This window comes from Gossypium arboreum, chromosome 4, assembly GCF_025698485.1.
Source record: "Gossypium arboreum isolate Shixiya-1 chromosome 4, ASM2569848v2, whole genome shotgun sequence".
NCBI classification, from domain to species: Eukaryota; Viridiplantae; Streptophyta; class Magnoliopsida; order Malvales; family Malvaceae; genus Gossypium; species Gossypium arboreum.
In genome coordinates this window covers 9,286,022-9,297,350 of record NC_069073.1, presented here as the reverse complement: position 1 = coordinate 9,297,350, position 11,329 = coordinate 9,286,022, and the positions used below count along the sequence as shown (strand labels likewise).

Below are 11,329 nucleotides of genomic sequence, written 5' to 3'. Positions count from 1 at the left end.
TACAGTAATTGGGTTAGCCAGTTCATGTCGTGCCCAAGAAAACTAGCGTGGCAGTGGTGAAAAACCAGTTAGGTGAGCTGGTCCCTACACGAGTACAAAATGGATGGAGGGTTTGCATCGATTACAGGAAGTTGAATACAGCTACCCGAAAAGACCATTTTCCACTCCCCTTCATCGATCAAATGCTCGAGCGATTAGCCGGTAAGTCCCATTATTGTTGTCTCCATGGGTACTCAGGATTTTTCCAGATTCCAGTGGCTCCGGAGGATCAAGACAAAACGACTTTCACATGTCCCTTCGGAACATTTGAGTATAGACGGATGCTGTTTGGACTCTGCAATGCTCCGGCCACTTTCCAAAGATGCATGGTGAGCATATTCTCTGATTACGTCAAGAAAATCATCGAAGTCTTTATGGATGACTTCACGGTATACGGTAACTCTTTTAACGAATGTCTCAATAATCTTGCTAAGATATTACAAATATGCCTAGAATTTAATCTTGTTTTAAATTATAAGAAATACCATTTCATGGTTGACAAAGGATTAATTTTGGGTCATATAGTTTCCTCGAAAGGAATCGAGGTCGATAAGGTAAAAACGGATATTATTAACTCATTACCTTACCCCTCATCAGTTAGGGAAATTCGTTCGATTCTTGGCCATGCAGGATTCTATAGACGATTCATGAAAGATTTTTCAAAAATCCCGCGACCACTTTGTAGTCTGTTACAAAAGGATAAAGAATTTGAATTTGACTAGACTTGTAAGGACGCGTTTGTTGTGCTGAAGCAGAAATTGGTTTCCGTTCCCATTGTGTAGCCACCAAATTGGAACTTCCCATTCGAAATCATGTGTAATGCAAGTGACCAAAGTGTGGGAGCTGTTCTTGGCCAAAGAATAGGGAAAGAACCTCATGTCATCTATTATGCTTCAAAGATTTTGGATGCTGCCCAAAGCAATTACACAACGACCGAGAAAGAATTATTAGTTGTTGTGTTTACTTTGGATAAATTCAGATCTTACCTATTGAGAACTAAGGTAATTATCTTTTCTGATCATGCAACTTTGAAATATTTAATAGGGAAAAAGGAGGCAAAACCCCGACTGATCAGGTGGATTCTACTCCTACAAGAGTTCGATTTTGAAATTTGGGATAAAAAGGGATGCGAAAACCTAGTGGCTGACCATCTGAGTCGATTACCGATTCCAGTAGACGACACACCATTGAAGGACAACTTCCCAGATGAAAACCTGTTTTCAGCAAATGCAGTGCACCCTTGGTATGCAGACATAGTAAACTATCTCGTCACAGGTACTATCCCTTCAGATTTGCCAAGGTCTAAAAAAGATAAGATAAGAAAAGATGCACGATATTACATTTGGGACGACCCTTACCTTTGGAAGCATTGCTCGGATCAGGTAATACAACGTTGTGTAGCAAAAATAGAGGTACAGTCTATCTTAACTTTTTGTCATTCTTATGCATGCGGAGGGCACTTTGGACCTAAATGCACCACACACAAAATTCTCAAATGTGGATTATTTTGGCCAAACATATTTCGTGATGCCTTTTATTTCTGTAAAACTTGTGAAAAATGCCAAAGAGTTGGCAACCTTAGTCGTCGAAATGAGATGCCACTTACTCCTATTCATATTTGTGAAATTTTTGATGTGTGGGGCATCGACTTTATGGGTCATTTCGTTTCTTCTTTCGGTAATTTTTATATACTTTTAGCTGTTGATTATTTCTCTAAGTGGATAGAGGCAAAGGCCACTCGAAATGATAATGCTAAGACCATAGTTGATTTTCTTAAAAATTCTATTTTTTCCAGGTATGGCACTCCACGAGCATTAATCAGTGACAGAGGAACACATTTTTGCAATAAGCTCGTAAGTGCACTTATGAAGAAATATGGAGTGACTCAACGAATTGCCGTAGCTTACCATCCACAAACAAATGGGCAAGCTGAAGTGTCAAATCGAGAGATCAAGTCTATTTTGGAAAAGACGGTTAAACCTAACAGGAAGGATTGAAGTTTAAGACTGAATGACGCACTTTGGGCCTATAGAACAGCTTACAAGGGACCAATAGGCATGTCACCTTACCGACTCATTTTCGGTAAACCGTGCCACCTCCCTACGAAAGTTAGAGCATAAGGCTTTTTGGGCAGTTAAGCAATGCAATATGGAAATGGAGTCTGCGGGAAAATCTCAGAAATTAGACATCCAGGAACTCGAGGAAATAAAAAACGATGCATATGAAAATGCTCGAGTTTATAAAGAAAAGACGAATGCATTTCATAACAAGTTCATCACTAGGAAGCAGTTTTCAATAGGACAAAAAGTGCTCCTATACGACTCTACTTTAAAAATCTTCGCTGGTAAGCTTCGATCCAAATGGATAGGACCGTTTATTATTACTAATTTATTTGCGAATGGTGCAGTGGAAATTCAAAGTGAAGAGACACGAAAGCGCTTTAAAGTGAATGGTCAACGACTAAAACCCTTTTTCGAGAATTTTCAAATACACACAGTTGAGGAGATTGTTCTCGATGAGCCAAAAGTTTAAATAACAGGTCGTCGAGCTAACGACGTTAAACAAAAGTGCTTTTTGGGAGGCAACCCAAATTTATTTTCATTTATTTTTAGTTTAAGTAAATTAGGATGTAAATAAATAAATTCTTATTAGTCAAATTGATGTTTTCAGGAATACAGTGGAAGTGATTAATTTCAAAAAGACGAGTAATGAAGGTGGCGTGGGCACGACTTGCTAATGTGGTGATATTCCTAAAAAAAAAAAAAACCATCATCCACTAAAATTCTTACCCAAACCCATTTACCACATACCCAAACACCAAACCCAATTTCCATTTCCTTCAAACCCAAATAAACCACCCCAACTACCCACCCAACAGCCCAATATCCATCAACCCAAACCCAATTAAATCATCAACCCAATACCTATATAAACCCAATACCTATGATTGGCCCAATAGCCAACACCATACCCAATTACCCCACCCAATCTAAAATAACCCAATTAAAAAAAATAACAAAAATAAAAATTTAAACACCCAAAATCCCTAATTTTCCAAATTCTTCTCATCTTCTTCATCTTCACTCAAACAAAACCCAACCTCAATCACCCTAGCCACCTCGACCACCGCCATCACTCCTTTCGCCAGCCAATCGTCACCATCGTCACACCTCTCTACACCCCACCTCGTGCCGCGCCACCGTCGACCTCGTTCCGCGCCACCGTCGACCACACGTCCACGCCACCTCCACTTTCTTTTCTTTTCTTTTCCTCTCCAATTTACCTATGTCGTCTGACGCCTTTTCCACCGCCGAACCATAGCCGAACAAGTCCCCAATGACCACGTCGCACTATCGTCGCCGACCAGAACCCCCACCGCCGTGCGCCGCCGCACATTGCCCCCTAACCCCCATTTTTATTCTTCTTGTTATTATTTTTCTTTTTCTTCTCTTTGAAACACCCAACCCATCACCCATCATCAAAACCGACACCCCCACCATCACCATCTAAAAAATCAGCCAAAAATGCACCACCCGTCCTCACCGCCATCGTTGCCGCCATCCTCACTACCGTGCGCCACCGTAACTCGTCACCGCCATAACCTTCTGAAACGTCAATTTTGGACGCTACGACTGAGACCATGGTTCGCACTCGCAACCAAACGGCTGATAACATACCGGCTTCACTCAACCGAAATCGACACCGATTTTTCGCGCCTCCTATCGTTGAGTTAGCCGACGACGACACTTCTCCACCTCCTCCGAGATGAACGGTCGCTCAACCAAGAGCCCGCCGATGACAAAGTCTAACCCCGACCGACACAAGCACTTCGGGCAGTCTAGAGGAAGTCGAAACTTCTAACGTCCATGTCGAGCCTACACCCACCGTTGTTGAACAAGTCTCTCAACGCCCAACCCAAAGTCATCGACAGTCGACACGTGAGCCATCGACGCCCCTGCACAACAGTACTGAAGCTGCTGAACGAAATCTCCCACCCGACTCGCCTAACGAGCACGTTTGACCACCCCGAGCAAATCAACGCAACAGACGTAGTCGAGCAAATGTTATTCTTACCGATAGTCGTTTGCAAGGATTTCTAGAGTTTTCGACATCGGAACAGCAAACACGATACAACGCCATTCGACAACGCTCGCTTCCGGTCTGTAAGCAAATGATTTCCCTACTCTTGAACTTCTAGATATTCATGATGCAGTGCTCCATTATTTTGATGCTATTGGTTGGACTCTATTTGCTAATATTACTTGTGATGCATATTATGAATTAGTATATGAGTTTTATACCACATTTAGCTTCAATATAAATGTATTACAAACTGTTGAAACACAAAATATAGTGTGCTTTCGTTTGCTTGGAAAAGACTTTCAGATGTCTGTTTCAGAATTTAACATTGCCATGGGTTTCATCAACGCTAATGACATTCAATCCGATGCCTATCATTCTGCTCTTTTAGATGTTCTCAATGACTTCGATGCTCAGCATGTTTATCGGGTTTTAACTAATTCTGACCAATTTTATAATCTAAAGACTACAAAAGATTTATGGGTGCACGAGCCTGCTTTAAAATACATACACCAATTTTTAGCATTTTGTTTTTCAGGTAGAAATGACGCATCAGCTGCTTTGACTAAGACTGAACTGTTCTTTTTCTGGTGCATGCATTTGGGTACTAAAGTTAATTTAGGATATTGGTTTGTACGAAATTTTCATGCCGTTTTGAGTTACAACCATCCACTTATACTTGGATCATTCATTTCAAATTTAGCCTCTCGACTTTTTGAGTCTGAAATTGATTTCGCAACCTTCACATGTGCATATCGTATGGACCACCTAGATAAACATTGTTTGGATTCTATGGGATTGCTTGCCAGTACCCCTACTTCGTGTTATTTTGTTCCTCTAGGTACACGAGCTGCTCGGGAAAATAGAGTTTTTCACAAACATCCGCACACTAATACGAGAGAGCAAGAGGAACACCCTTTGACTGTGGAGGCCCGTTTAAGTCGAATCGAAGCTAGACTTGAAACAATGGAAACACAAATCGCCACCATCCTCAATATCCTGCAAAGTCCCGACGCTCAACACCAATGATTTCATTAAAATACACGGGGAGTGTTCTGAACTTTTTCATTTTTAATTTATTTTGAGCTGCTGACTTTATTTTACATGCTTGAGGACAAGCATAGTTTAAGTGGGGGGGTTGGATTGATATGTTAATTTTTGCTGCATGTCTTTCTCTTTTGCATGTGTTCAATCTTATGATGAATTCTTTCGACAATTTATTCAACATTTGAGCCTTAAAACCTCATACTTAGTCGATTTAAGCAATTGGGCAAATTTCGAATTAAATGTTTAAGTATATAGATTGGTCGACATTTAGGTTTTAAAATTGGTATATGTAGCTAGAATTTTTTTGCATGAATTGATTGATTGAATAAAATATGTTTGCTTGTGCATAAATAAATTAATAAAGGTTTAGGATATGAATAAAGTTTCGAAAACGTGACCGAATTAAGTAACCGAGGCAGGGTGCTTGGGTTGTCATCTTGTCTCGCGTAAAAAGGTTCGAGTGACAAGTCGATAACTTACAAACATTCCGCTAGCTGAACACCCCATAAAATTAAAAAAAAAAAAGAAAAAAAAGAAAAAATAATACATAATAAATAAAGACTGTTTGAACTGAGTAACCGGGATAGGGTGCTTGGGTTGTCATCCTAGTTCGCGTAAAAAGGTTTGATCTTGTCTATTAATTTTCTGATGCATAGTTAATTAATAATGCCATGCAAATTATGGGATTCAATCTCAATTTAGCGAAATTGTTTAGTTGACATATTTCAATTTTATGACACTTGTTGATTAAAATGTATATTTTGAACATTTATTTCTTTTTGCCTATGTTGTTTGCATTGATTAAGGATATGGAAAAGGGGCTCGATTTTTAATAAATTGTGGAATTGATTCTAATGTTTGAAAGAACAACATGCTTGAGGGCAAGCATGAGCTAAGTAGGGGGGATTTGATAAACATGTCAAATTGCATTTTTTGTGCCTAATTTGGTTTATTGATGAACCTGAATCTCGCTAATTAAGTGTTTTTATGATTTAATTCTTGTCGGGATGCAATTGATCAAAAGCAAGTGAAAAGGGCCAAATTCAAGAAAATTATTAGAATGGGCCAAAGCGAAAAGATGGAGCAAGCCAAGGACTAGTCATAAATTTGACTTTGTAAAACCCAAAAATAGGAAATTCTATTTTAAGTTTATTTTAATTTTATTTATTTTTAATTATTATTATTTTAGATTTTATATTAATTTTCTTAAGCTATTTTTAGTAAACCCTATCTATATAAATAGGGGGTTTTAGTTATTAGAAAATCATCCATTAATCAATTGTCTTTACATTCCTATTTCATTTTGGAATTCCATTATCCACTTTGTTTTCTTTTTCTTAATTCAATTGAGCATTAGATTATTTTGTCTTCTTTTTACAAAATTTGTCTAATTCTCTTTGCAATTTTTCCTATCCATTTCCACTACCTTTTTCATATAATTTCTATCATTTCCATAACCTTCAAGCATGATTAAATTCATGCCACACTAAACCCCTTTCAGCTTTAAGCCGGTGTTAACCCCGTCAAAATACCCGTGAGTTACTGAACCCGAAATGTTTAACTCCCAACTTTCGATATTTATTATTTCTCCGGATTAAGAGTATGACTTTGTCAACTCACAAAATCAAGTCAATACTAAGTCAAAAAGACGCTGCTTGAGTTAGTGTGGCTAGACGTCATGCTTGGAATTCCAAAAGGATCGATTGTCTAATTGGTCTTCCGTGAACACATTGGCGTGCCAAGTGGGGATTGCTGTTTGTTCCGTCAAGGGAAGTAGTAACCGGATTTAAATGTCTCAATGTTTGAGGGCATTGGTTCGAGCTAGGCTCTTCTAGAACGCAAAGTCGCGGAGTTCTAAATCACGAACGCTTCAGTAGGTTGTTCGATCGGTAAGGGTTAGTTATTGGACGCTCCATAACTAATTTACACAAGGAAGAGTTGGTGTCCGAGGCGCCCTTGGTAGCTATAACTAGCTTATCGAAAAAGAGGAGTTCACCTAATTTCGAGGAACGGTCAAGACAGGAAAACTCGTGCTTAAGGTTTGAGCTAAGTTTTATTGATTTTCCTTTAAATTATTTTGTTATTTATTTTATTTCATCTTTTATTTTTATTTCATCTTTTACTTTTTACTTTTTACGTTTTCTTGTATTTATTTCGTGTTTCATATTTTATTTCCCCCCTAAACGTCGCGGGCACGACAACTTTCCAGACACTAATCTGGTCAAGAAACAAACAATTTTAAGTAATTCCAATCTCTGTGGGATCGACCCTACTCCCTATACTGCTTTAATTTGCAAACTAGGTGTAGGTTTATATTGGTGGAATCGACAGCCATCAATGTTAGATATAGTGATGCAAGTAAAAAAAAGATAATAATTATAGTAAATTAGTAGTAGTGTAAAATAATAAATAATAATAGTTTAATATAAAAATAGTGACCGATAAGAACAATGGTATATATAAAATAAATAAATAAAAATATCATAATAAAAAAGTAGTAGTAGTAAATAGTAAAAATAAATAAAGTATAACAAGCAAAATATAGTAAGAATAACAATCTATATTTAAAATTATTAACCTTTAATAATATATATACATATATATATATATATATATATAAATATTTAAGATAAAGAGTACAAAAATGATTTTTTTAAAAAATTAATATAATGATAATATAATAAATATAATAAAATTTATACATAAAATAATTAGTTTTACTTTTAAAATATACATATATAATAAGCATATAACAAATATGTAAATAAGTAAATAATATAATAATGTGAAACAACTCAAATTGATTAAGTTAAATAAAATGATATAAAACAAAATTTTAAAATAATAATAATAATAATAATATAATAAGTATAATAGGTAATAGTATAAAACAATATAATAAATAGTGGGATAGAAAAACTAAAAACCAGTAGGATATAATGGAATAAAAATAATAAATATTACAAACAAAAAACAATTAATTTTATGTTAAAAGTATTTAAATAATCAAAATGGGGCTTAATTGAAATTAAAATGGGAGTTTTTAGGCCAAAATCGGAATTAAAAAAGGTTAGGGGGACCACGTTGGACGCGCATGTGAACTAGGGGGACTAAAAATGGAAAATTTTCTTTTGCCCAATGTACAGCATTTAATACAGGACTAAAATGAAGAGGTGCGCAAATATTTGGGGCCAATTTTTAAAAAACAAAAAAGTAGCATAAAAGGACTCAATCTAGTGGCCACACGCAAACGAGGGACTAGGTGCGCCATAAGCCCCAAAAAACTTAAATGGTCCACTGTCTTTGTAATTAAAACCAAAAAAGTTGACTGTCTGCCACTAACACTAAAATTAAAGAAACCCCCCATTTCTTTAATCCCATTCTGCCGAATTCAAAAAAGAAAACCAAGGGGTTCGGCCCCCTTTCTCCTTCTGCTAGGGCGCAGCGCCCATTATCGCAGCGTTTCCCTTCCCCTGCGCGCTCATCGGCGACCGTCGGAAACCAGGTAAGGCCCTCCTAAAATCTTTTTATTTTTTAAACTCTGTTTTTCAAAAATATAAGATAAATCCACAAAAAGCTCTAAAGATTAAAAAACTAAAAGAAAAGATTGTAACCACCTTATTCTATTCGAATGTATGAAAGCTTTTACTCAAAACTTGCTGTTTTTGTATATTTCTCTCTGATTTTTGTAGTAAAAAAAAAAACGATCGCTTTACATTGTTTAGAATGGCTTTTATAGCCTAGAAAAGCAAATAAAATCTTCTATTGGTTGCTATCTGTTTGTTTCCTGTTACAGGTGTTGTTGCGGATATCTCGGAAGCACGAGGCGTGACAAAGAGGGACTGCTGGTAGCGCACGTCTCGGAGGTGCGGTGGATGGTGGAGTGGGACGTTGGTGAGAGGCGTGCGACGCGAGAGCTAAAGCAACAGCTTTAGGTTTCTGTTTGTTTGGGCCTTGTTTAGGTTTATTTTTGGGCCTGTGTTTTAGATGTAAATGGGTCTTGGGTTTGGGAGCTTTGGGCCCGGGCATAAATTTGATCCTACAGCCTTTTTTTTTGTAAGAGTTTGAATTCAGCATACCAACTTCATTCTTGATAAGAAAATCTCAAATTTAATAATATTTTATTTGATAATTAGCCAAAAATAAATATATTAAAAATACGAATTTATCTTGCTATTAGGGCTTAATTTTTTTTTTTTTTGAAAAAGTTTAAGGATTTTTTGATACATTTTAAAAGTTTAAATACCTATTTGAGTGCAAAAAAAAAAGCAGGGACTTACTTTTTCAAAAAAATTGAAAGTATTTTTATATATTTTAAAAGTTCAAGTATATAAGTAAGTGAAAAAAAAAATTAATTATTTTTTAAAAAAATTTAAAAGTTTTAAAATTTCCTACAGAGCCAAAACAACAATTAGTCTCATTAGTCTCAGAATAGTTTCCATGCAATGTAATTAATTCAAACTTTTTAAACTTTTCAATTGCCTTTTCAACGGCTTAATTAATGGAATTAATGGCTTTCACGCAATTTAATTTCGTGCATTTATCTTGTTTTTTCTCGTCTTCCTTTCCTTTTATTTTTCCTTAGTTTCTTCTCTTCTTTTCATCGGTATCGATAATTAGATTACTTCGAATTTTTTTTCAAAAACCACATCGATCTTGGTAAAGAGAATGCCGACAACAAAAAAAGAAAAATAATATTTTTCTTTAAAAATTTAAATTGATGCCGATAATGTAAACGCCGACACTTATTAAAATATATTTTTCTTTTTTTTAATCCCGAAATACACGTATCTTTTAAATGTATTTAAAAAAAAATACATATTAATATAGACATTAAAAAAACAATTTTTATCTACCAGACAAGGCAATGATTACGGGATGAAGAAGGATAGTGCAGATGGTAAGATGGTCAACACCAGCATGTATTGCAAAAAATAAATCATTTTCATAAGAAATTTTACATTTGAATATTTTTATAAATAATTAATTTATTTGGATGAATTAGGAATAGAAAAGCCTAAGCGAACCAAGACAAGGTACAAGTTGACCAAACATTTCTAGCTACTCCCATAATGCAGGATATTCGAAATTTCCTCTCTTTTACCACCTCTATTGATTTACACTTTCATGCTTGTAATTATATTATACAGGCTTTAATGTATCTGAAAAGAAAAAGACCCATTCTTTTCTTATTTTATTTCATGGTGGCGGTCAATCTTCATGGGTTGAACCATACAGGCAATTTCCCTTTTCAAATCAAACCGCCTCTGAAAACTTAGCAGGGTTTTCCATGCCTTTTAAATACCCCGCCCAAGACCTCACAATTCAATCAATTTCTTTTCTTTTCTTTTCTTTTCTCTTCAATATCATTCTTTCAACATAGAAAAATAAACCCATATTCTTTAGCCAATTACATAGCCAATCTACTTGCTTCAATGGAAACATCATCTGCAAACTCAAACTACAATATGTTACTATTGTTCCATGGTTTTTCGTGCTATTACACCGTTAAAAGCTATGTCTCAAGATATTGGTCATTTTCTCCACAATCCCAGACTTCAGGTTGGGACCTGAAGAACCAGAAATCTGGGTTTTCAAGCAAGGAAGTTTTATCTGGTGGTGAGAGATTATGCAGAAAAGAAGTGGAGATTTTGATGGGGAACCTGGGGATTTTTTGCAGCCAAGAAAGTGAAGAACAGTTGAATGAATCATACGGTTGTGAGGAGATTTCAAGATTGTTTGAAAAAGAGCCAAGCTTGGAAGAAGTGAAGTAAGCTTTTAATGTTTTTGATGTAAATAAAGATGGGTTTATTGATGCAGAGGAATTGCAGAGAGTTCTGTGTGTTTTGGGGTTGAAACAAGGTTTAAAGCTGGAAAACTGCAACAACATGATCAATAACTTTGATGACGATGGTGATGGCAGAATAGATTTTCAGGAATTTGTAAAATTCATGGAGGACAGTTTTTGCTGAATCAGTTTCTTTGTTCTTTTTTTTTTAATCATTAAATATTATATATTGTTTTATATATAGTTGATTTTGCTTTCTTTTTTTGGGGGTAAATGTGATTAGAAACCGAGAAACTAATAAACCTGAAAACTGGGAAGAAGTAGTTGATACTTTCTAATAAAAAAAATAGCTTGCAATTGCAGACATCAACAATT

General features: G+C 35.7%; 1 protein-coding gene and 1 long non-coding RNA gene across 2 annotated transcripts; both read left to right on the top strand.

Moving 5' to 3' along the window:
* Positions 1 to 8,421: 8,421 nt before the first annotated feature.
* Positions 8,422 to 9,268, top strand: LOC108478687 (uncharacterized). Its single transcript, XR_001870329.2, has 2 exons — positions 8,422 to 8,671; positions 8,963 to 9,268. It is a non-coding gene; the product is annotated as an uncharacterized LOC108478687 (long non-coding RNA).
* Positions 9,269 to 10,601: 1,333 nt separating this feature from the next.
* On the top strand, positions 10,602 to 11,065 carry LOC128291559 (probable calcium-binding protein CML46). Its single transcript, XM_053026728.1, has 2 exons — positions 10,602 to 10,936; positions 10,987 to 11,065. The coding sequence occupies exons 1-2, from the start codon at positions 10,602 to 10,604 to the stop codon at positions 11,063 to 11,065; spliced, it is 414 nt and encodes a 137-aa protein (XP_052882688.1).
* The last annotated feature ends 264 nt before the right edge of the window (positions 11,066 to 11,329 follow it).

What these genes read in the sequence shown, in the direction of transcription:
- LOC128291559 (XM_053026728.1), top strand. Translation starts at nt 10,602, where the DNA reads ATGGAAACATCATCTGCAAACTCAAACTACAATATGTTACTATTGTTC. An exon ending in CCAAGCTTGGAAGAAGTGAA is followed by an intron (nt 10,937 to 10,986) that starts GTAAGCTTTTAA and finishes TTATTGATGCAG; the next exon opens with AGGAATTGCAGAGAGTTCTG.